The sequence below is a fragment of the Branchiostoma belcheri genome, unplaced genomic scaffold (genome assembly GCF_001625305.1).
Source record: "Branchiostoma belcheri isolate BF01 breed outbred unplaced genomic scaffold, Haploidv18h27 scaffold12, whole genome shotgun sequence".
NCBI classification, from domain to species: Eukaryota; Metazoa; Chordata; class Leptocardii; order Amphioxiformes; family Branchiostomatidae; genus Branchiostoma; species Branchiostoma belcheri.
The window spans coordinates 712,643-738,157 of NW_017802602.1; the positions used below are offsets into that span (position 1 = coordinate 712,643).

Genomic DNA, 25,515 nt, shown 5'->3' on the forward strand with positions numbered 1-25,515 from the left:
TTCTCCACGAAGTAAGAGCGCACGTAGTCGGGCTTGGCCACGGTGGTGGGTCCCTGCAGGATGTACACGAAGTCGCACCGCCAGGGACGCCTCAGATTCATCATAAAAACTTATCACATCAAGAATAAATAATCTAAAATCCAGTACCTTCTCGACGAAGTAAGACCGCACGTAGTCTAGCTTGGCCACGGTGGTGGGTCCCTGCAGGATGTACACGAAGTCGCACCGCCAGGGACGCCTCATAATACTTACCGAGAATGATCATTATGATAATAGATTTAAACAAAAACCAAAATCCAGTACCTTCTCCACGAAGTAAGAGCGCACGTAGTCTAGCTTGGCCACGGTGGTGGGACCCTGCAGGATGTACACGAAGTCGCACACCTTCATCAGGGTCGTGGTGCGCAGCCCGCTTCTGGCAGTGATGATCACATGAGACCTGGACGGAAACAAAACATATACATACATATAATATATAAAACACTCTGTGCAGAGCATATTCTCCATTTCTGTACAGTTGTGCAAGCACTACAGCAGGTAGTGTTGTGTGTTTGACCTTCCCACATTATTTCTCATACATGTGTAGATGCTGAGTGCTAAGCAGAGAAAGGAGTGTGTACCATATGTGTTGACGTCACACTTTAAAGAAGCCACGTCACAAGCCTCACTGGGTCAGTCTACTGAGGAAGACCAGAGTGACTGGTCGAAAGTTCAAACAAACAAACGCACCTCTCCAAAGCGCCGCCCACAAAGATGTCGTAGAAGACGAGATTGTGGAGCTGTTTCTGTGTGAGTGTCTCCAGCCCGTCCACCAGTAAAAGCACGCTCTCTCATTAATAAACAAACAAACAACAAACAAACCTCTCCAAAGCACCGCCCACGAAAATGTCGAAGAAGCCGAGGTTGTGAAGTTGTTTCTGTGTGAGTATCTCCAAACCGTCCACTAGTAACAGCACGCGCTCCTGGTGGTTCGCCACAAACAAAACAAACAAACAAACAAACAAGCAAGCAGACAAACCTCTCCAAAGCGCCGCCCACGAAGATGTCGTAGAAGCCGAGGTTGTGAAGTTGTTTCTGGCTGAGTGTCTCCAAACCGTCCACCAATAACAGCACGCTCTCTCATAAACAAGTAAACAAACAAACAAACAAACACACAATCGCACCTCTCCAAAGCACCTCCCACGAAGATGTCGTAGAAGCCGAGGTTGTGAAGCTGTTTCTGTGTGAGTGTCTCCAGCCCGTCCACCAATAACAGGACGTTCTCCTGGTGGTTCGCGACGTAGTCCCAGAACACATCAGGCGTGATGGAGGAGTCCAGGCCGAAGTGCTCCCCGTACAGGTAGTCGCGCAGGGACGACCTTTAAATGAATGAATGAATAAATAAAGGAATGAATGAATGATATATTAGGTCTTAAATAAATAAATATATTAGGTCTTATTCTATACTTTTATGTACTTTGCCATACATCGTACCATGTGTAGCCTGAGTCCCACCTGCTAGAAAGTTGCAACACAGTGATGTAACCCAACACCAGTTACCATGGTGACAGACGTCTGGTTCAGGTCATTGACCTTATTGGTTTGAAGAAGAAGAGAAAACAGAGCAAGAGCAATGTTTTCCTTCGATTAACATAATAATGTCACCGACCTTGCGCTCATCTAGATTTAAATCCCTCCTGCTATAAAATTGCAACATGATGTAACCCAACACTGGTGCAGGTCATTGACCTTATTAGTTTGCAGAAGAAGAAGAAGAGGATACAGATAAAAACAATATGTTTTCCTTCGGTAAACATTAATAGTCTCACTGACCTGACGCTGGGCACGTCCACCAGCAGGACCAGCGCGTAGTTGTCCAGCAGCCCGAGGGTCCAGCGCAGCGCGATCCGCTGGCAAAACAGCGTCTTCCCGATACCCGGGTCTCCCTCCAATCCGATCCTGTTGGCAGTAGAAAAATAATGTGCCATTACACTCAAGTAATGCCTCGTAGACAGTCTAACCGTTTCATCAGTGCATTCAGATGACAAAAGCATAAAAAAATGTCTTCCCGATCCCGGGGTCTCAATCCAACCCGATCCTGTTATCAGGAGACAAAAAAAGAACACGTTACACTTATTTTACATCGCCACATAAAGTGGACAAAAGCATGAAAAATCGTCTTCACGATCCCCAGGTCTCCCTCAAGTCCGATCCTGTTAACAGTAATCATTAGATAGCTTTAAACAACGTTCAGAGTAAAATGTTCAAGGGTTAGGTGTAACAAGTCGTTCGGTGTAATGTGGCCAGCTGCCGCCACACCGCGTGCCTGCGTAGCTGGTGTGTTACGCTGCAGAACGGTTATACCGGCTATACAGATACAGAAGCTGGTGTGTTACGCCGCAGAACGGTTATACCGGCTATACAGATACAGGTACTGATAGCCCGATTTATTCTAATTGTACCGAATTACGTAAGGTGCTGTAAGATTCTGTCATTTGCCTTGTATTGTATTGCTGTATTGTATTGCTGTATTGTATTGCTGTATTGTATTGCTGTATTCTATTGTAAGGACTGTAGGAAGACTGGTATGCAGTTTGTATCACTAATGTAGATTCCAAACAATCAAAAAACAAACGAGCAAACAAACAAACAAACACACCTGAGAGGGATGGCCTGGGGGATCTCCAGGGACGTCGCGACGTCCTCCAGAGTCGTGGCAAACCCCGGGGGAGCCTCTCGCGTGGCCTTGATGACGTCAGCCTGCACGTTGGCGGACTTGGAGACGGAGTCGGCGTCAGTCAGGACCCCCCGCGAAGCCGCCGCCCTGGGACCGTAACTGGCCGCGTACCTTCAGTTGTAATGGGAGATTTTAGAGGTGAGATTTTTTACATCACTCACTCACTCACTCACTCTATCTCACACTCACACTCACTCACACACTCACACTCTCCTCACTTACTCACACTCACTCACTTACACTCACTCACACACTCATTCACTCACACACACACACACTCACTCACTCACACACTCACTCACTCACACACTCACTCTCACTCACTCACTCGCTCACTCACTCACTCACTCACTCACTCTATCTCACACTCACTCACTCGCTCACACACTCACTCACACACTCCTCACTCACTCACCCACTCACTCACCCACTCACTCACTCACTCACCCACTCACTCACTCATCACTCACTCTCACTCACTCACTCTCACGCACTCACACACACACATTCAACCACTCACTCACTCAACCACTCACTGTCACACACACACTCACTCACACTCTCACTCACTCACATACTCACTCACTCACACACAAACACACTCACTCACACACACACACACACGCACAAACACACACACTCACTCACTCACTCACACACACTCACTCACTCACACACACACACTCACTCACTCACACACTCACTCACTCAGACACTCACTCAACTATTCACTCACTCACTCATCGTGATATAATGTCATGACCTGTTACCTTTATTCTAAATTGTTATTCTAGTATCTTTAATTCTGAGCTCTATACATGTACTTTGTTTTGTCAGTGTCATCACCCCAATTCAGCCTATGGGCTGACAGAAGTGTTATGATATGCGAGTGTAACGTGTAATTCATGAATAAATAAACCATCGCTACCTGGACCGGACCACCTCGGGAATGGACACGTCGGAGGGCTGCAGGACCATCTTAGAACTCTCATCTGTATTGAGAACAAGACAGGGAAGAAAATTAGTGTGATATTGTTGTCTCTTATATCTAGTTATAACATTAAAAGTAGCATTAGTAATATAGTAGCTTTACCTATGGCCATGTGTATTGTTTATTATCTTATCATGTTCTTGCAATTACCCTCGGGCATGGATTTGCAATAGACTTTCTTCATTACATGTATATCGGAACTCATGGTGTGTGATCTCCCGTAGATTTTTCAGTGGCAAAATCGTAACAGTGGCCATGGACCTACGCTTGGATGGTAGTTTGATGTATACGATTTTGGCACTGAAAAATCTTCTTGGAGATCGTACCTTATGACCTAGGCCTCGTTGCCACTACATACATGAAGGGAGATCCTCCAAGGCCAATGGACTTACATGAAAACGGATGTATATACGGCCTCTGTAGCTGGCTAAGACGTTATATATAGGCACGTTATATATAGTATCGCTGCTCTGAAAGTTACACCAAGAGACCCTGTCCCAGCTGAATGCCCCGGTAACAGACACCGTGTCTATTATTCCCTCCGCCGTAACCAAGCCGCGACGTGAAAACAACTTTCGCCGCGACACGATATCTGAACACTGAACACTCCTCGCAGCAGAACTGATCGTTATCAGAATAGCGCTCTACCCTTTATGATCCTCCTGCTTGATATGTAACACTGTCACATTTTTTGGACCTAAGACATATTCTAGTGTTACCATTGATCTGTATGGTTATCTTCAATTATGTTGATTTGCACTTGGAAACGTTTGTTGACATTGCTTTTATATATATTTTATGTAATGGTCTATGAACTATTTTAAATTGTTTAAAATGAAGTTTTGCACTGTTTATGTAATGTCCCAATGTCAATGTTCAGCCGTTGGGCTGCTATTTTTGGGACAACGTTGTTGTTTATGCAAATAAACCATTGATATGATCTGTACTTCAGTCGCGACAGGATATTTATTTCAGCCGTAACAAAATGTTCTTGTCACTTTTAGATGAACCGTAGTCGTCTCCTGGCGACGTGTATGACTGACAATGGCTGGCGCAGTGGACAAACACACGTCTGAAGGGCTTACAGTGGGCTAATTAGCTGTCGTCTAATAATGAGATTTATAATCATACAAGCATAAACAATGATGATCGTTTACTAATTATTATATTATATAACTTATATGAAATAGCGTACAGTTAAGTATTCCTGTATATCATCATATAATCCACGTTTCATGAATATTGTACCAATATTTGAAAATATTGTAGTGTTTAGTCTTGAGTTATATAGTACTTCTGTGTACTATCATGTAATTCATATTTCATACATATTGTACCAATCATATCCACCATAAAATAGCAGTATTTAGTGTAAATTATATAGAACTAATTCGTAATATTACAGGCAATGGCGTAGATATTAGTCTTGATAATTAATTATCTAGTACTGCCTAAAAGCAGGCCGATAAAGAAAGATTCCTAGGGACATGATTACAACAAAACTACACGTTTGTGCGTGAGTGTGAGACGAGAGGTGGAGAAATGTTAATCTCCAAGCAGATCCTAGGATGGCAAAAGACCGCATTAAATTGGCCAGGCAGTATCCATTCGCCAGAGAGAAAGAGTCCATACGCCACTCTTTTGCACCCTAGGATTTGGTTGGACATTACATAAATGTGGATACTATGTAGGTGAAACAAAAATGTTCCATCTTACTTGCGCCCGTCGTGCCGATTTCTGTTTCCCCCTTGCCGATAGTTGGTGCTAGTTCTGGGGCATCCTTGTCTGTAACATACGGACATAACCGTCATATTAATTAAACTGTGCCTTCAGTAAGAATGATAGCAATCCGCTACAGTCACTACTATCCAAAAACACTTACCTACAACACAGATAACGTTAGCAATTTAAAATTGAAAATAGTGATGTTGAAGTTAATATATGTTCAGTGCAAGATTCACTCGCTCAAAATCTACGTTTGTACCAAGTATCTGTATCTGTATAGCCGGTATAACCGCCCTTCGGCATAACACACCAGCTTCGTGCTAACACACGTACTAGTATGTAGAACAATTTCATTCTGGATATATGGGGGCATGTACAATACGTGTACAAAGGCTTATTTGTGGTAGCCAATGGTGACTTAATCCACGATGATCTAGAGTTTTGCCTGTGAACATTTCTGAGATCATACCACAACATTGCTTTGAAACTTTGAGACCTTATTCAGAATAACCATTAGCAGTGGGCCCAAGGGTCCACCACTAGTCTTTCTGGTGTTAATTCATTCACACACATATATGAATACAATACTAGACACAGTCACCATACAATATCAACAACATACAACATAATAACAACAGTTACAGATACAACACTTGCTGATACAACGAAGGGAAAACTGTTATATAGAAGGTTGGGTGGGGGGGGGGCTGAAGTCTGTTTTCCAGCTATATCTATAGTATTACATGTTCAACCATAGCTCCGCTTGCTCAACACAATTTGTTACATTTCATGCTATAGATAAATTTGATTTCATCCTAGAAGGTAATAACCCTCACTGTGTTCAAATATTAGTAGGTAAATATATCAAAGAAAAGTGTTTAGACCTTTAATAGAACAAGTAGTATAAGTTGACTCATCTATTATCGTGTACGTAGGTCAATTTCGTTGTACCCATGTATTTGTCTGTATGTCTACGTGTAGTTTTAGACCTTACGAAAGTCGCTGTACTTTTGTTGTGTCAATAAAGTTCATATATTTCATGTCCACATGAGGTTCAATGTTATCACATGTGTCCAAAACGCCAGGTAGTGTTGACCAAACACTGCCAGGGCGACCACCGGTTTAATTAATAACCAGAGAATATCCAACATTCCTACCCAAGCTTTAACCGCAATAGGGTAACAGTGCTATACACCAGTAGCCACTATAGTCTGGTCTACTCCAGTCTGTAACTAGATTGTCAGGTAACAATAATCAACTTAAGTTGTAAAGGACTTAGGAATGCCTACCTGAACTCGGCACCCGTAATCTTATTTTCCTCTTCTGTTTACCAAATAGTCGAGCTCGCCTGGGCATCCTGTACATGGCTGTGGGCTAATTTTCAGTAGTGTGTCGGGCAGGGACACACACACAACTCGTTCTGTACAGATTTCTGACTACTGTAGCGACACCTACTTGCTAATCGTAGGTAGGAAAACATACTAAGGGGATACGTTGTTGCTAGCTGTCACAGAATACACGGCGGTTGAGTGAGAGAACCCACCTGTGTCGGAGAAACAGATCCGATTCGGGCGAACTGTAAAGTTATCGCACGGTGTGCTAAGGGTCAGTTCTAGTCTATAGAAGCTAGAACACGTGAAAAGATATCATTCACATTCACACACACTCACCGTATTCTGTTCCCATGTCGTTCCGGTGCGACGGCACGAATATTTCAGCCTCCGATTCGGAGGTTGTCGCTGCCATGTTGTGTTTTTTTTCCTTCCGCTCGGGCCCTGAGAATAGTACAGGTGGCCTCACAACAACTTTTTTAAAACGCCCGTCGCTCCTTGGTTACAAATCCGCTCGAGAGAACAGCGGAAGAATGGCCCCTTTGAAAGGTGTACATTAACTAATCGTTAGTTTTGGGAGAAAGCTAACAAAGTTAACGCACCGCGACTCCCTAGTAACGTTTTGCAAACGGACCACCGGGAGTCTAAATCGGGAATTTTCTTTAACTGTATCATTATTCATTGACTTATGTAGGTCCATTCTTTCTGGAGTGTTTAGTAAACTTAACAGAGGGGTTTGCAAAGCAAATAGACGACAGCGCGTTTGTATACGCGATCCAGAGCATGGAGTAACCGCAATCTACCCTCTAAAGGCAGTCACATTTGTGTTTAGCCCTCCCTGTTTTCAAAAACCCTGACCCGGCTGACCCGGGTAAAGTAACGGTGTTTTTCGTCGCCAAGGCCGCTGTTATTCTATGTAACTGCAGTCCGTGTTTGCTTTTTACTGCAATGCTCCGTGGCGTATTTACTTAAGGATTAGTGTGGCAAACTTTAGGTGCTAACTGTTCTGTATCTGTATCAGTATAGCCGGTATAACCGCCCTTCGGCGTAACACACCAGCTTCTGTATCTGTATAGCCGGTATAACCGCCCTTCGGCGTAACACACCAGCTTCTGTATCTGTATAGCCGGTATAACCGCCCTTCGGCGTAACACACCAGCTTCTGTATCTGTATAGCCGGTATAACCTCGCCTCGGCGTAACACACCAGCTTCACAGGCACGCGGCGCGGCGGCAGCTACCTATATCACACCGAACGCCTTGTTACACTCAATCTTTGCACATTTAATTGCAGGAGTTGTTTAAAGCTTCCTAGTGATGATGCCTCAACTTTGCTTGGTGGCCCAACTGTTACATGTATACTTTTTTAAAGGCGTAATGTCCGTGTTTAACGTTATAAGTCGTTACTTTGAAAATTGTCGAGACAATGGCAGCTATAGAAGCAGCGCTATTGTTCGTTAATTGCGGCGTGTTTTTGTAGTATCGCTACACGGTGCAGGGTTCAGAGTCCAGTAGTAGTAAAGTCCCCACTCGGGTGAATTTGAACTTAGACCAAGAGGGGCCAGGAAAAAGTTTAACGGCTCTCAGTAGCAAACGTGCACCAAATCCGTCATGTGCTTTTGGCACACAGTTAGACAGATTAGTTTTAGAGGTTCTGTGGGCGTCCATATGCCCCCCTGGCGTTTTAAAGTTTTCCCGTCTGTCCATCTTTGTTCGATTTCCACCCAACCCCCACCCTGCATACACACACACACACACGTTTCCTCCCAACTTCTGAGGAGCCTCAAGTTAAATGATAATAACAAACTTAAATGAGCGGGCAGGAACGATGATAACAAGGTGAGTCACGCCATATGGTAATAATAGGAACCTGTACGTTGTCTGTTTGTATTTATCTTGACACGGATATTAAAGGCTCGATGTACTGTTAGAAGATCATAGCTCTATCAACATCAAACTTAATAACCACTGTAATATATTTATATTGTTATGCAGTACATGTAACTAAGCTTTACGCGCTTTCTAGCCTCTACCAGGCTTCAAAGGCGACTGGACTGAAGAGTAGAAATTGGCTAAACTTTACAGATAACATACCAGGGGAGTTGGTCTGGTCCGTGGTTGGTGGGAGCGACTGTGGGAGCGAACGTAAACTAACCAGGATGGTACCCAGGCTAGGACAGCTCCCCTGGCATGTTATCTTTCTATTTGGCCAGTTTCTTCTCTTTCTAGCTGCATCTGAAGCCTTGTAAAGGCTACATGTTTCATAGCAAGTACGCAGCTGCTGTTGGAAAGTAAGCTAGAACCTTAAGCTTCAAACAAAGACTATACGAACGCACGGGGGGTACGGGGGGGGGGAATACGCATCCTTTCGGACAATCAGCAGTTTAGAACCCCAGGTGTCACTGCACGGGTATTTCTGAAGAACCCCGAGTCCCGGTTTCTTGGACGAGCCGGTGTCAGAAGTAGTTAACTGCTTCGCTGTGCCCAGCTGGAAATAATCACAAGTACGCAGGGTTCAAGTTCAGTATCCGACTTCAGGGACGATCCAAAAGTCTTCAAATCTTCAAGTTCTTTTACTATCATGAAAGTTCATCTGTGTTGGTAGGAACATGTTTAAAGTCTACCAGATACCTTTGACCCAGTGTTGACGTCACACTTCAAAGAAGCCACGTGACATTATGTCTCACTGGGTCAGTCTACTGAGGAAGACCAGAGTGACTGGTCGAAAGCTCTAGGTGAGAGAATTTTTGTGTTGGATCTAAAGTTTATATTTAAACAACAACCCCTTTGTAACCTGTACCATCCCCCAAGTTCACCCTACCTGAAGTTCACAGTAACTGCCCGAGGCTCTACGTGTTTGGGCCTTGTACGACCTTTCTCTGACAAAACAACGTCGTCACCACTTCCTGGCTTTCTCGGGGAATCCTGGGGAAGTCCCGAGTGGGCGTACCGAGGAGTACAGAACTGTATATAAAGGGACACAGACGCCATGCACTTCTTACAGTCTTGTTGGGGTGTTCCTGAAGTTACAGCCTTTCTCCCGAGCAGTACTCTACAAGCGGAGGTTTGGGTTTTGGCTTATATTTTTGGCGTGTTCAAAGTGTTGCTAGGCTTTTTTATCGGGCTTTCTTTTATGCACTGGTATCTCTTTTTTTTTTTCGTCAGGCAGTGGTTTGGGTTTTGGCTTATTTTTGGCGTTGTTAGGCTTTTTCATGATATGGCTTTCTTTTTTTTTATATATTCCAACATTTCATGACCAAACTCAAGTTATATCAATTTATTTTATGCCGCCCCCAACACAGAGTACAAATACAGCTAGGACAAAGTTTTACTTGAGTTATAATCAAGTGGGGAAAGTCGTGTAAAGTGCCTTTCCAAAGGGCACAAGATCGGTGGCATGGCAGGATTCGAACCCGGGACCTCTTGGTTCCGAGTCGAGCACTCTGCTGCTACGCCACACGACCCCATATGCTTTCTTTTTTGCACTGGTATCTTTTTTTATGTCGTGAACTCCCATACCGCCCATTCACAGCCATGGCTTTCCTCCGTACGACGCTGGTGCTGGTGGCGGTGGCGCTGCTCCTGACGGCAGGCCTGACGGAGGGGAGGAGGAAGATTTAAAAAAAAGCCTTAAAAACGCCTAAAATAAGCCCAATCCCAAACCTCTGCTTGGAGATTAGATTTTAACCCGAATAAACTCATTCATTCACCCGTCCGCAGCCATGGCTTTCCTCCGTACGACGCTGGTGCTGGTGGCGGTGACGCTGCTCCTGACGGCAGACCTCACGGAGGGCAAGAAGCGGAAACACCGCCACAGGAGCAGGGAACACTCACGGGAAAACTCACGGGAGAACTCTCGGGGGAGCAGCGAGGAAAGCAGCCGGGACAGTTCGTCTGAGGAGTCCGGTGAGCAGGACAGCGAGCGCCTGGACAAGCTGGAAGAGTTGTAAGTCTTTCTTTCTTTTGAGGACACAGATAGCATGCACTCTACATGAAGTTACCGTCTTCTTGAGGTTAAGTTACAGCCTTCTCCCGATCGTCGACATGCAGCCATGGCTTTCCAACTTTTCTTTTTCTTTCTTTCTTTCTTTCTTTCTTTCTTTCTTTCTTTCTTTCTTTCTTTTTCTTTCTTTCTTTCTTTCTTTCTTTCTTTCTTTTTCTTTCTTTCTTTTCTTCTTTTCTTTCATTTTTTTCATTCTTTCTTTCTTTTCTTTCTTTGCGCACGTTAAGCGTTATGTCACTGGTAACTGTTAGATGTATACTATAGCCTGCTTCAAGTAATGTTTCCTTCCAACAGGATTAAAAAGCAACAAGAAGAGATTAAGGCGTTGCAGGACGACAACAAGGTTCTAAAAGACAAGATAAACGCACAAGCAAACACCACAGACAACCTGGAGGAGCAAATAGGTAAGTTTTTCTTTCATCATGATCTCAATTTAACCTGAGTAAGCCCCAAGCAATATCACCCACTGACCACGCATACCTCTAGCCTGGTATCCAGTCTGATCGTGATTGGGGGTATTGGGGTGTTTAGGCAGGTTGTGTCTTCGGGGGCTCTAAGAGCTTCCCCCGCCCAGTGCAACAGACCGTCCCGGTAGGAGTGTTACGCTAATCAGAGACGCAGTATGCTCGGGGATTTGGTTCGTGGAGGGCTAATCAATCTCTCGTGAAATACACACCGGGAAGCTTATGTGAGGCGGGCGGGACAGAGCTCTTGCGGCCCCGACCACGAATCAGACTGGATACCAGGCTAGCATACCTCCCGTTGTATACTGAACTACGATTTATGCATGTTCAGGCACGGATAATTCACGGGTATCCAGAATCGTGCCTTTAGCAAATCTACGTTCTTGGATACGCGGAGACTATCCAGAACCGTGCCTGATCCCAACCCTAACCTATTCAGGCATACAACTAGATAGGCACAGTTCTGGGTAGCCCACGCGTATCCAGAACCGTGCGCTATCCAGAACCGTGCCCGGGGCACGTTCAAGACCATCCAGAACTTTGCCTGATCGTAATCCTAACCCATCCAGGCATACAACTAGATCGGGGCGGTTCTGGATAGTCCACGTGTATCCAGAACGGTGCCTGATCCTAACCCTAATCCAAACTGGTGGATGTCCCAACTACTAAGTACCCGTAATACCAGCCCAGAAGAGAACAAGAAATAGCCACGCATTCAAGTACCAGAGTTATCAACCTAGGATTGAGGTGTTCAAGAATTCATTCTTTCCTAGAACTATCGCAGAGTGGAACTCGCTGTCACCAAGTACAGCAGGGGCATTGTCAATAGATGGCTTTAAACAATGTCTAGAGCTAGAAGTTCAAGGGTTAGGTGTAACAAGTCGATCGGTGTAATATAGCCAGCTGCCGCCGCGCTGCGTGCCTGCGAAGCTGGTGTGTTACGCCGAAAGGCGGTTATACCGGCTATACAGATACAGATACAGATACATACAGCCACAGAACTAGATAGGCACAGTTCTGGGCATAATAGGCCCCAATAATAAGATGCCAATGATTGTGTAATACCACCCATACCTCCTCGCCTTGCAGATTCGCTCCAACAGGAGGTTGAGATGTGCAAATACGACGTCTCGGACCTCGCCGACGAACTGAAGACGCTGAAGAACGACACGGAGGACCTTAAAGACGCCTTGGACAGCCAGAAGGCGGAGATTGAGGAGCTGGAGGCCGAGGTTTGTTTGTTTGTTTGTTTATTTAAGAAACCTCGAATTAGTGACAGTACAACCACTACTCGTCCTGGAGTCCTCTTACATACATTGTAAAATACAAACATTATAACTACTATTTACATTCACTTCAAACTACTTTGCAAAAAGGTTGTCTTGATGATGAACTTGTGATGATATTTCATGATATTGCATGATACAAGTTAGCCCTGGAGTACAGAAAGCGAGCTTTCTCATACTCTGGCGTGATTCTTTGGAACAACTTACCATCTCACCTGAAATCGGCCAGTACACTTTTACGTTTACGTAACAAATATACAAACAAGACTGCCTGCCAATTGTACATTAATATGCAAATTTTCCTTATTTCGCTTATTATTTATTTTGATTTCTGTTTGATTGATTTGATATTATTTGATGTATGCCTATTTTGGACCGCTTATTCTTCTGTTACTTAAGTTCGTGCTTAAGTAACCTTATTTTAATTTGCCCCTTGATTGAAGTTTTCTTCAGTGATTACTTTATGTTGTATTATTTCATTGTGTTTGGGGTTTTGCCCCCCCAGGGTGCATTGAAAACCGCCCTCCAGGGTGATATGTTTCTCTGGTTAAATAAACAATAAATTAAACTAAACTAAGCCCAACATGTTCCTGTGCTATAGGTGGATGAATTGGCGGAGTGCTGTGCGGAGACGGCCGCGGGGGATGACGGGTTCTTCATCCCGCTCGTACGGGAGGAGGACGCCGAGGGGGAGGAAGTTCTTCCTAAGTAGAATCGTCAATGCTCTATAAAGCTTACTGCCTTATGGCACGGTCACATTTCCAAGCCGGGGCACAGCCGGTTGTTGGCGTGAACAAAAAAAAATAATAATAATTTGTATTAAGAGTATACACAAATAGTGCTCATGGTTACTTTTCTAAATTTTCTAAACTTTTTTTGTGTTTTGCTGTCTTATATCACGATTTTCGTTCCATACGACTGTCTGGCCGGGCCCCGGGTTGGGAAATGTGACCGCGCCTATATCTCGTCCAGCTTTTAAACAGCACTTTGTAATCGGAACGGCTACCTAAATGATGCACTGTTTTAACGCTATACCGTTATAACGTTAGACTGGCAATCATAAAACATCGCACGAATGTTTGCAATAGAACAGCTGTTGATGCCACAAAGATAAAGTCGCATAGAGTGAACTTATAGGGAACAAAAATCTTTGTTACCGCTCCAATACGTGCTTTCCAACATGTGAATAATTGTTGGTTTTTGGAGATTACGGATGCAAGAGTTTTTAGAATGAGTACTAGTATGAGTTTTTAGAATGAGTACTGTCGCGCACTAAATGATGAATCAGATACACTGTTAATAGAAATCATTTCCTAGACTGTAAATAGCCTCAACATCCATCCTTTCTTAGCCAGGAGGCATGTATGTCCTTTTTGCTGATAAGAACTATTGAACAAGTAAACAACTACTATTAAAATCGTCAACGCTCTACAATGCGCTTATTGGAAACTGCCAGTGTCTGCGTTTCCCTCGTCTTAATATAATTACAGATTACCGTCCACCATTCTGTACAGATGTACATCGTACAGTAGTCTGCAAATGAAGGATTGTATTGTTGTATTGCTCGCTCATGTCTTTCATGTCAATTATAGCATAGATGTCCATTTATATGTACTAATTGACATAGAGAATAAAGATTTGATAAACCATCGGACACATCTTGACTATTGTCGTTTCATAGAATATAATAAATCAGATGATACCATGGCTTTATTTAGATACGTTACAATATGATGATAATGAAAGTGCGCCCACCAAAACAATTCAAATAAACATTTTTATTCATGGTACAAAAGATATCATATTGAATATGGAACATCTATAAAACATAGTTTTCACTTATCTAGAAATTCAATCTCAACGTTAACAGCATCATTCGATGTCAACAAACGTATAAATGCGATTTTCCATTGAATCTTAAACGCTAGAGCAAAAAAAAATCGTCTAAGGGACAAAGTAGACCCAACATGTTTCCTATTAAAGCGGTTTACTGGCTGCTAACATGTCAGCAGAACGTACTGCTCCTTGGTTGCATCAGAATCATTTCCAACACAAAATTTCAAAGCTACAGACAGGATGTCATCTCTAAATTTGCAAGCACAACCTTAAACGATACGTTCTGTGCAAGTCCTATAGATGCTGCACGTTACGTTGCAAATTCCGCAGTACGTTCTGCCGACGTTCTTGTTCTAACACGTCCAGTTGGATTAAAAACAAAACTCTTCACTCTGTCTGAAGATACATGTATAGCTGTAGTTCTTTTGATCAGAAACACTTCAGAAATACAACACCTTTCTTCATTGGTGGTGGTGGTTCTAAGGGTAGATTTTTTTTACTCAATGGGTGTATCATTTACTGATTTAACGTTAATGTTCAGTTAATGAGAGACTAAATAATTTGCAATATCTGTTTAGGAATGCTACCCCTGAAAGTTGAGTCAAACGAAGGGATGGACTATTGTAAGAAAAATTAGCAAGTGTCAGATATGAAGATTTTTGACCATCAAGTAAACATTAATAAACGTAGGTAATGTACTTAAGACCACCAATGCCATATACAATCTACAGTATACATGTAGCTTCAGGCAGATTTACGTAAGATTTAAAACAGCACAACTTATAAACAATTAGGGTTACTTCTACCTATAGTATCACACAACTGGATCGGAAGAACCTAACAAAAAATGTTTGAAATAAATACGGCATGAGGACAACGCTTATACAGAGTTGTGGGAACGAATTTCATTACTATTTACAATTATTTTCTTACCATCATAAACTAGCCTCAGATTTCTCATTTTAAGTATAAAAACGGGCATTTACCTTTCTGATACCAGAAGATATGGAATATAGTTGAATGTTTCTTCACACCATCATGTACATGTGCTACGCGTTTTGTTGATAGCAAACAAAGGTGTGTACGGTACTGAGGTACAAGTCATCTGTAAAGCATTATGTTTCTGATATGAGTGTAAATTTGTTCGTTGGTAGCAGAGAAACCATTTTGTAGTGTTGCTGGTCCTGTTGTTTCTTATTGTTGCTTGTTGTCAAAACCTTAGATAATACTTTTAGATGGAGCTGCAGGGCTGGAAATACTGGGTGCATGTGCACCTTAGTGCACCCAAAATTGGAGCTGTGCACCCCGTTTTTTTCTGTGGGTGCACCCAAATACTTTGTAGGTATTTTTGTACAATAATAAAATCCTTGTTGTAGTACTTGCTTAAGATTTTGAAGTTAGCTCCCATTTCAGATTCAAGCTCAGAAGAGGAGCAGTAAGATCTGTAATTAGGTTTTCTTTTATGTTGTTTTTTGTGCACCTAACTTTTTAGGTTGGGTGCACCAGTGCACATATTCCCAAAAATGAATTTCGAGCCCTGTCAGCTGCCAATGGACTTCAGTCAAATGGTCATGCTCTGTCATAGGTGTGCATTTCAAAGCTTCCTGAGCGCTCTAAATGCCCTATAATCTTGCATTGAATCAATAGTTGACACCTGACATGTTACAGTAAAAAACAGACACTCTTAGTACCATATAATGGAGTTTGAAATATTATGAAGCAAGTTTAAACTGTAATTTCCAACAAAACAACAAATTGGACTCAGCCAAATTTTTGACTGTACAACTCTAGTGTTGTCAGGGAATGAGCAATCCACCGCTTCCATGATGTCAACAGAGACGGGGGGCGCCACAGACTTTCTGCAACTTATGACCCACTGCTCACGGAGTCACGTGTGTTATCTGCGTGACGTCACGGAAGCGGTGGATTTCTCATTCCTCGACAAAGACTGGAGTTGTACAGTCGAAAATTTGGGTGAGTCCAACTTGTTGTGTTGGATATTACAGCTTAAACTTGGTTCATAATGATTTCTACCAACACAGATGAACTTTCAAGATATGAGTTTGAAATACATAAAAAAAGTTCCCTGTTGACCGTAATTTATACAAGGCCACTTATGAGCACTTTTTGGTCGGATCATCATTGTTCCCTTATTTACGTGTAAAAATATCTTTGTACATTATTATAGCTTACTGGTTCATCCACAGACCTCAACAGAAGTTTAAAAGACAATATAAATATACTGGCTTCGTCCAAGTCGAGTTTTACACTAGTAAGAGTAGCTTTCCTTGTCAAAGGATTGCATTTGAAAAGTCTATAAAGACTATAAGACTATAGACTATAAGTCTTTATAGTCTATAAGAAAGCTTGCTCTTTTCCAGTGCTATTTCCAACATCTCTGACAAATACAAAACTTTACTATTAATAATAACGATATTTGGGAAATACCCACATTCTTCAGCTAATAATATTATAATAACAAGTTCTGATAACTTGAAGAACTGGAACAAATTGTACAGCACACAAAATGTCTGTTCAAGGTATCACACTTTGTGCCAGTGAAGGTTAGACAGAAGGTTAGACATCCAGGTAATAATATACCCCCAAAAACAGTTACTCAAGCAACTGGATATGATTTTGGAAACGGTCAGACGTTTTAGGTAGCATCAACTACCTTTCATCAGTGACACTGGAGAGTTGTCAATCAACATTGCGTCCTTTTCTGACAGCTCTCCAGTGTCACTAACGAAAGGTAGTGGATGCTACCTAAAACATTTGACCATTACCAAAGTTATATCCAGTTGCCTGAGTACCTGTTTTTTGGCGTACCTCACACTTAACCAACTGAAGAAGTGTCAGTGTTTGAAAAACTGTACCCATCTGCAGTCTGCATTTCCAGCGAACTGGTACAACGCACACTTCAACTTCAGACAGGGCTGGAAATACTGAGTGCATGTGCACCTTGGTGCACCCAAAATTGGAACCGGTACTCAGCACTATACAGAACTACGCCGACGACAATTCGATGCTACAAGGTGCGCTGAAAGGTCCGACCCGCCCGTAGACATCCATGGCCCTCACGGCAAAGTGGTAGGTGCTCCCTGGGAGGAACTGGGTTAGCGTACAGGCCATGGGCAGCGGCAGGGCCTTCACGTCTCCGATCTTCTTCCATAAGGCTGTGTTCGGCTGCCCGGTCCCTTCCTGATTTATTCATGCATAAAGTTAGAATATTGCAGAAGAAAAATTGAGCAACCTGCCATGTTTGCAGATTTTAAAAAAATCAAGCTAGGTGTTCAATTATGTCGGTATAATATTAAGAGCTTTTGTGTTTTCTGACTCTATAGTAATCTAGCATGTATTTTTCCAATTACATGTCAAATATTTGCCAACATACAATAATTGTGTATATGCCATGGGTATACTATACATGTAGGTCCACACTTATATGCGTGTGTTTGCAGAAATTATTCCAGAATTACACAAGAAAATTTTCACATTCTGAAATATTGTAGAACACTGAAAAAAAAAAAGGATTTCTACCACTGCATTGTACAATTAGTAATTAATCAAGTGGTTCATACCTGGTATGCGAAGAGCTGGTAGCAGTCCACCGCGGGGGAGCGCGGGTTTGGCGGCTCCGTGACGTTCCACGACAGCACGATTCCGTTTCCGGCCCTTGCGATGTGCAGGGTGGTCCGGTGGGGGAGGGGGAGGCCCACAACGTTGGGGGGTACGTGCTGGGGGGGTGGGGAGGCTGGGGGAGGGGGGCAGGGTGCTGACTTGGGGGGTGGGGTGTTGGGGCTGCTGTTGAAGAGGGGCGGCCTCGGTGGGAAGGCAGGTTGCATAGGCGGCCTCATCTGTTGGACCTGTATGGGTGGAGAGGAAGGATATTTTTTAAATTTATTCATTTAATTATAAAACGGATGGGTAGCTCCATCCTCCCATGGCAGGGGCAGCGGCTCCGAATTCCTTCTCCACCCCTTACCCCTGCCGAATAACCCGCATCTTCTACTCTGCGACCCGATTCCAGGGACACGCTCTCAGCCAATCACGTATCACAGAGAAAATCTTCAACGCACTCTACATTAAATATTTATGAGCTACGCTAGCTATCGGAACCAATCATGTCGGCTCTTACATCGGCTGTTCAGTGACAAATAAAAACAAACATGGCGTCGTCTTGGGAAGAGAATTTTGCGATGCAGGCCGCTAGCGTGTGCTGGAGGCTGCGCGCGGATCCCGCCGAGCACGGGGAAGGTGCCGGCGCGGAGAAAAGAGGGGGCGGCTCGGTGACTTTGCCCCGCACGGCCTCCCCAACGGGCTCATCACCGGGCGGCGGCGGAGTCGCCGGCGGCCAAGTCAGAAATGGGGTCATGCCAAATAAGGAAAGCTCATGAATATTAATATTCCTGGGCTCGCAGAGTAGAAGATGCAGGGTTATTCGGCAGGGGTAGGGGTGGAGAAGGAATTCGGAGCCGCTGCCCCTGCCATGGGAGGATGGGGTAGCTCATTCAGCTAGTAGAAGCTGCTTTCCAATGGGGCCCAGCATACATTTACACACAGGACAAGAAACTGGACCTGGATTGGTGAAGAGGAAGGACGTACGTTAGGCAGGAGGATGGATGGTGACCGTACTACATGTATGAAAGTGGCCAGGCCAAAATGTAAAAATCTGTTGCAGTGTGCCTGGATAACCTATGACCTTTGCAGTGGATCAAAGTTTCCTGGGAGTTTGTACCTTACTGCCTGGAGCACAAGGACTCCCTACTACCTAAGCATTCATAATTTACATACCTGACGAGCATTGTTGTACAGCAGAGGTGGTGGTGCAGACCGGCTGGTAGGGTTAGGGTTAGGGTTAGGGTTAGGGACCGGGTGGTAGGGTTAGGTTTAGAATAAGGAATTATGTTACATGAGGAAGACCAGAGTGACTGGTGGAAAGCTCTAGGTGAGAGAACTTTTTGTGTTGGATCAAAAGTTTGAACTCTTACTGAGTAACATACCTGAGGAGCGTTGTTGTGCAGCAAAGGTGGAGGTGCTGGCCTGGACATGACGGCTGGCCCAGCCGGCCTGGGCGCCTGCATCAGGCTTGTGGGCGGTGGCACGCTGTGGAAGGGCTGGCGATAAGGCGGCACAGTCGGCATCGGGTGTCGCGCCGGCGGGACGCCAACATTCTGCACGGGAAGGCGCTGGGGCTGCAGGGACACAGGAAGGGTACACACTGTGGTTAGTGTATCCAGAACCATGCCTATCTACAGTGCCAAAGAATTCATACAAATTTTATGGAATTTATACGAATGTTAGGACATACTTACCATCCATTACTCAGAAACATACGATCCTTATCAAGTTGGTGACCCTTTAAGTTGGTCAATTTGTATGAATTCCATAAATTAATTTTAATAATAAATTTGTATGAAGTCTTTGGCACCCCTGATCTACATGTAGCTCTACATGTATGCCTGAATGGGTTAGCCTTTTAGCGTTAGGGTTAGGGTCTCGATCATATCCAGAACTCTCTGCAAATCCAAGAACGGAGATTTGGCACAGTTCTGGATACAGATCAGACTCATGACATTTACAAAATGTACAGTACATGTTGACGAGGGGCAAACTTACACCCATTTCTTTGGTATCGAAGGGAAAACAAGCGTGCAAAATGGCAGAAATGACTCTTATTTGGACTTGAGCACCTTAAAGCAAAGGAAAGCAACAAGCAAGTAAAGCCAGCAGCAGGAGCCATGATATTCACAACTTACTTACATGTGGAGGGACAAACAATCACCCATTTTTTTTGGTATTGACAAGAAAAAGCAAGCAATTGCAAGCAACATGGAAATTCATCTTATTTTGACTTTATCAGTAAGGGGCCCTGTATGCTCTTTTTTAAAGGCATTATTGGGCCTTTTATAATTATATATTCATAATTTGTATGCCAAAAATCAAGAACATAATTCAAGACTTAACGTAATTATCTCAATCAGTGTTGAAAATTTAACATTAAACATTTAATTTGTGATTGGTTAGGCCACACCAATTTAATTTCTTGGTTAACGGATTCGCCCGCTTCATTTTTTTCTGATTTGCAAATAAAAATAAAAATCCAGAATCAACTGCAAAATGCTTATATTTTGCCCTGAACAGTTGAAAACAGTCCTTTTCATCCGAGTTGTTACAGTTATTCCGTCTTTCGATGCAGTGGTATCATTAAAAGTTCAAAATTCATTGTTTAAATTTTGAACCAGTCTGGTGTGTTGACTTCATGGCTCCTATCGTACCATTTTGGGCCATAATAGGATGCCTAGACCTGTTTTTATTTTTTATTTTTTTCGCCCGCCCGCTCCATTATTTTTCTAGAAAAATCCGTTAACCAAGAAATTAAATTGGTGTGGCCTTATGAAAATTGTGTGAAAATCACCACACCCAAAAGCAGACCATCAAGCAAAGCAAGCGTAGACAACAAGCAAAGGAGAGGCAACAAGCAAGCAGCAGCAGCGAAGGCAAGCAGGTATTCCAAGGCAGGCACCTGAGTATACTGGCTGTACAGAGGGTTCCCTGGCTGCGATGGTGGCATGCACATAACAGGAGGACTCAAGACGCTTTCCACAACATGGGATGGCTACAGGAAGACAAAATTGTAGCCAATAGCAGGAGACTACACTACAAAGAACCCTAATTACAGTCAATGTTACACCATACATGTAGGTTTGTACAGGGCTGAAACTATTTGCTACAAATCTAGTTACATGGGATGGCTACAGAAAGACAAAATTGTAGCATGTGCAAGGAGACTATGCTACAAGGAGCCCTTGTAGGATATACAGTCAGTGTTACACAGTGTTACAAGTTATAGGTCTAATACTGATTGCTACAAATCTTGTTTACCTGGGCTAGCTACAGAGAGACAATATCGTAGCCAATAGCAGGAGACTTTGCTACAAGGAAACCTGGATTGTAGAATTTACAGTCAGTGTAACACTACAGCCTTGTACAGCTGTAATATTACTTGGTACAAACTTAGTTTACATGCAGGTACAAGGTGATTTGCCTTTTGTAGAGGGTTACTGCATAATGCCCCTGCTTTTGCGATGTTTAACATGCCCTTGCCAGAAAGGCAAGAACTTTTACTTCTTTAATTATACACAATTCAAAGGACTCGAAAAAAGGATCCAAAAAGAAATCCCCAGCACCAGAGTGGGAATGCATCTATAGCAGCGACACCTGTGCTGCAGTGCAATGTGAACCAGTCAGAATTGCACTGAAATGCCGGCTGTGAATAAAAGACTTGGTTGTGTAAAAAGAAAGTCAGTCTCTTTACTCAGTGACTTACCAACCAGATGAAACTATTCACTGATGATCTAGTTCAGTCTTTAAGAAAGCTATCCACCAAATGTTCAAACAGTAAGACCCCCGTGAGTAGTTTTCAGATTATGAACCTTCATTTGTATATAGTGTATGTTTTTCTCAAATGAACCCTGGAAGATTAGCCTTTTGGCTAAAGGGTATCGAAATAAAGAGAATAAAGATCTCACCTGTACGACATATGTAGAGGTTGTGACGACAGGCGGCCTGAACGTCCCGGTGGTCTGCTGCATCTGGGGCACCACAGGCTGGCCTCCCACATAACCCACGGAGCTCACAACCTGGGTCGGTACCTGGGTTAGCACCTGGGTCGGCACCTGGAATATGGATTTGTAATTATAATTGAATGTTTTATTGCAAATACAGTATATAATAATGGCAATGATACTTGTCATTACTTGCGTCAGCACTGGCAGACTCAACTAGTAACAGCTGACCCACACAAAAGTACAGCTGACGTAATACAAAACAAATATCATGCAAATTAGAATCTCATGGAAAATGAAAATGCTGCAATGAATGGAATAAATTATACAGTACAATATATACCAGAAGGTGTTAACACGCATTAAGAAGGCCATTTTATATCAGAGCACTTCAGCCGTCACTTAATACAGATGGTGGATGATATAAACTCCCTGGCACTTTTGATCAATTGCTCAGGTCACTTATCAGTAAAGTCTTGTCTGAATAAGGTCACGTGTTTGTAATCGTAACTCTCTCGAGATCACATTGTAAAGTGATTGGTCATTAAACCCTGAGTGTGTAATTGTGTGTTTGAATCAAGTTCAACGTTTTGCTATAAAATGAGGGTGTGTTTTTCACCTGTAGAGGAGGTCTCTGGTATGTAGGCGCAGTGGGCGGGAGGGCGTGAAGGGGGTTCTGGCCCACCTGTTGCACAGAGGTGGTGACGGTGCGGAAGTTTGGCGGCGCCTGTATCGTCCGTGTGCTGTTCACAATCGCCTGCACAACCTAAGTAAAATCAAAGCAAATTTGCATTATGTTTACTTTCACATGGCCCAGCTTAACAAGCTTTGTTTATTCTTACTAAAACACATTCATATATATGGTGACCATGCAGCTCCTCAATTCACTCAGGTGTAAATGAGTTACTGTACCTAGCTTCGGTTAGGGATGTCCCTCGGATAGGACATTAAATGGAGGTCCCGACCGTCCCGTGTTTGGGGAGAGCCACACCCCACGCACGTTAAAGAACCCACCACACTTATCGAAAAGAGTAGGGGACCTTCCCGGTGTGAGTGGTTGAAACCTTAAAGTCTGGTCTTACGCAGCTTGTACTCACATGTGCAAAACTGATGTGTTATGCCTGAAGGCGGTTTACATGTATATACCAGTTATGCAAAACAAACAAACAATACCTCAGATATGTTCCTGCTGCTGTTGGCACTGACAGCTGTGGGTACAGGCTGCTGGGCGTTGTTGAAAGGTCGGACTTGTGATGTGGGGCGCGCCTGGGCGGAGGGCGCGATGGTGTTGGGGGCAGGTGAGGGTTCCACCACGGCCTTCAGGAGGGGAGGGGGGCCCGCACCCGACGGTTTCCTTCCTGACGCCTACATCCAAACAACAGCAATCATATTAACATACAAAATAGGAACTTTTTTAGGGCAACAGTTGCTTAGCAGATGCATTTTACTAACCTCCACGTAGTAAGAAAACAACTAGCCTAACAAACTACTGCTCTATTTAACCTGTGTGTAGTGGCTGGTGAAATAAATAAACTGAAACTGTTTCACCAAAAACAGTTACTCAAGCAACTGGATATGATTTTGACATTCCAAAATCATATCATATCCAGTTGCTCGAGTAACTGTTTTTGGCGTATCTTACTACCTGGATGTCTAACCTTCACCTGTTGTTCATTCTTACTTGAACACATTCAAATACATTTAATATATATACGGTGAATAGGCCCTCCAACTCTGCCCAGCAACTTGCTACATAATGTGTTTCAACACCACAGAGGTGTCTGCTACAGCACCAATTACTTACATGATGACAGTTACTATGGTGACAGCCGTCTGGTCCAGGTCATTGACCTTATTTGTATGGAGAAGAAGAAGAAACAGTGCAATAACAAGATGTTGTCCTTCTGCAAAGGTAAACAGTATGTACTAACCTGCGAGCCACTGGTTTCCTCTGTATCTTCAGTGAGGTCGATCACCGTGTTTACGTTGTTTGATGTGTCTTGCGATGGTACCCGGGCTTTCTCTGGAGTTTTCTGCCTTGTAGGAGGGGCTGGAAGAACAGACACACGGGCATAACGTACATGAAGCTCTGATTTATCTGTATTGTATCTGTAGAGCCGGTATAACAGCCCTTTGGCGTAACACTCCAGCTATTTCTTTTGTAGCGTAATGTGTGGAGCACGGCATTAGCTGAATTTGCTGCTTAGTGCTCAACGTGTATTGCCGTCTCAAGTTTAATTATTATTCCAATTTTTACGTCATTTTTCCCCAAACCGGGGGTTAGACGTGCTTGCACCAAGTGCAGGTCTTTTTTTTTTTAAGCAAGATTTTTTACGTTGAATAAAGAAAAGAAAGATACTCAAATTTTCTAAGTACAAAGACTACTGACTGCACCTTGTGTTTGTTGGCGATAGAGATGGTGTGAGGTAAGACTGCTGTTGTGGGAAGTGGTTGGGCTTGGCCTGGTGTTGGTGGTACGGGGAGGGGGTGGGGGGTGGTGCACCAGGGTGGGGATACTGTGGGGAGGGTTGGGGACACCTGTAGGTGGGGATGTGAACAATCATGCATTGTAAAGCATTCCAAGCCAACCTTAAAGACAGCAAACCACAGGTACAGAATAGAAAGAATCCATGCCTTTGCAAATTATAAGAAACATTCATATGCACAGCTACCAGCCCCTCCAACTGTCCTGCAACTTGCTAGATAATGTAACCCAACACCACAGGGTGTCTGCTACAGCACCAGTTACCATGGTGACAGACATCTGGTCATCGACATTAGTTGTTTGGAGAAGACGACAAAGTACCAGAAAGGAGTTATTTACACCTGACAGTGTCCAACTATGTCAGAAGGCACCCAACATGAGCGGCGCACCCTTAGTTTCCTTTGTTTTGCCGTTGCAATTTTAATAAACAGGAATAAATAAATAAGAATAATTAAAAAAAAGCCCACCTGTGGGAGTTGTCCTCTGACTGTTGACTGTTTGAGGCTGGGAGGCCGGCTGTGGAGGGGGAGCTTTTGGTGCCATCGCAACCTGTGGTTATCAAGAAAATTCATCTGAATGTTCGTTCAGTTCGTTTGAGATTATTTTGACTGTGAGGATGTGAATTTTCAACACACGCATTTTAGGTACCAGTAATATTGAGCTATTTGTGTACCTGCTATGTCACTGAAAATAAAAATTAAAGTCTGAATCTGAATCTGTGTTGTTAGTAGAAAAATGTTGAACTCTATTCCAACACATTATTACACATGTAGATCAAATCTTCAACAGCCACTGTCGCCTTCATCAGGATAATTGATGACCAATCACTTCAAAACATGATCTCGCGAGAGTCATGGTTACAGACACGTGATCTTATTCACCTGTGATTATGGAATGCTAGTTAGTTCTTTTTTCAGTTTCTGTTATATATCTTTTTGTGAAATGCAATAAAAAAAATTGAAGAAATAAAAGAAGACCTGAGGCTGTGGTGGCCCCTCCTTCTGGGCCCTGATCAGATCTCTCACCATGTGGCTCTTCCTTGCCTGAATGGGAGGCTGGACAATTTTTTCCAAAAATCAGAAAAATTTTTTTTTTCCAAATATCATAACTT

At 43.4% G+C, this 25,515-nt stretch overlaps 3 protein-coding genes across 14 annotated transcripts in view; 1 reads left to right on the plus strand and 2 right to left on the minus strand.

The window, feature by feature from the left end:
* Window positions 1-9,785: 9,785 nt before the first annotated feature.
* Window positions 9,786-13,300, plus strand: LOC109462754 (myosin-6-like). Its single transcript, XM_019759329.1, has 5 exons — window positions 9,786-9,826; window positions 10,483-10,708; window positions 11,060-11,169; window positions 12,319-12,461; window positions 13,117-13,300. The coding sequence occupies exons 2-5, from the start codon at window positions 10,485-10,487 to the stop codon at window positions 13,225-13,227; spliced, it is 588 nt and encodes a 195-aa protein (XP_019614888.1). The 5' UTR covers window positions 9,786-9,826; window positions 10,483-10,484; the 3' UTR covers window positions 13,228-13,300.
* A 4,057-nt stretch (window positions 13,301-17,357) lies between these two features.
* LOC109462627 (activating transcription factor 7-interacting protein 1-like) lies at window positions 17,358-25,093 on the minus strand. Its single transcript, XM_019759189.1, has 9 exons — window positions 24,872-25,093; window positions 23,851-23,969; window positions 23,093-23,284; window positions 22,539-22,685; window positions 21,884-22,030; window positions 20,878-20,970; window positions 19,355-19,546; window positions 17,933-18,217; window positions 17,358-17,552 (listed from the first exon to the last, which is right to left on the minus strand). Exons 1-9 carry the CDS (start codon window positions 24,945-24,947, stop codon window positions 17,358-17,360), a joined length of 1,446 nt encoding a protein of 481 aa, XP_019614748.1. The 5' UTR covers window positions 24,948-25,093.
* A 199-nt stretch (window positions 25,094-25,292) lies between these two features.
* LOC109462739 (proteoglycan 4-like) overlaps window positions 25,293-25,515 on the minus strand; it is a 36,498-nt gene continuing 36,275 nt past the window's right edge. For 8 of the 12 annotated variants that reach the window (XM_019759297.1, XM_019759299.1, XM_019759301.1 and 5 more), the window contains exon 17: window positions 25,293-25,459. In XM_019759297.1, the coding sequence (XP_019614856.1) occupies window positions 25,328-25,459 (132 nt within the window). In that variant the 3' untranslated portion in view covers window positions 25,293-25,327. The remainder of the gene's footprint in view (window positions 25,460-25,515) is intronic. The other 4 variants (XM_019759307.1, XM_019759296.1, XM_019759304.1 and 1 more) reach the window with 2 other exon arrangements.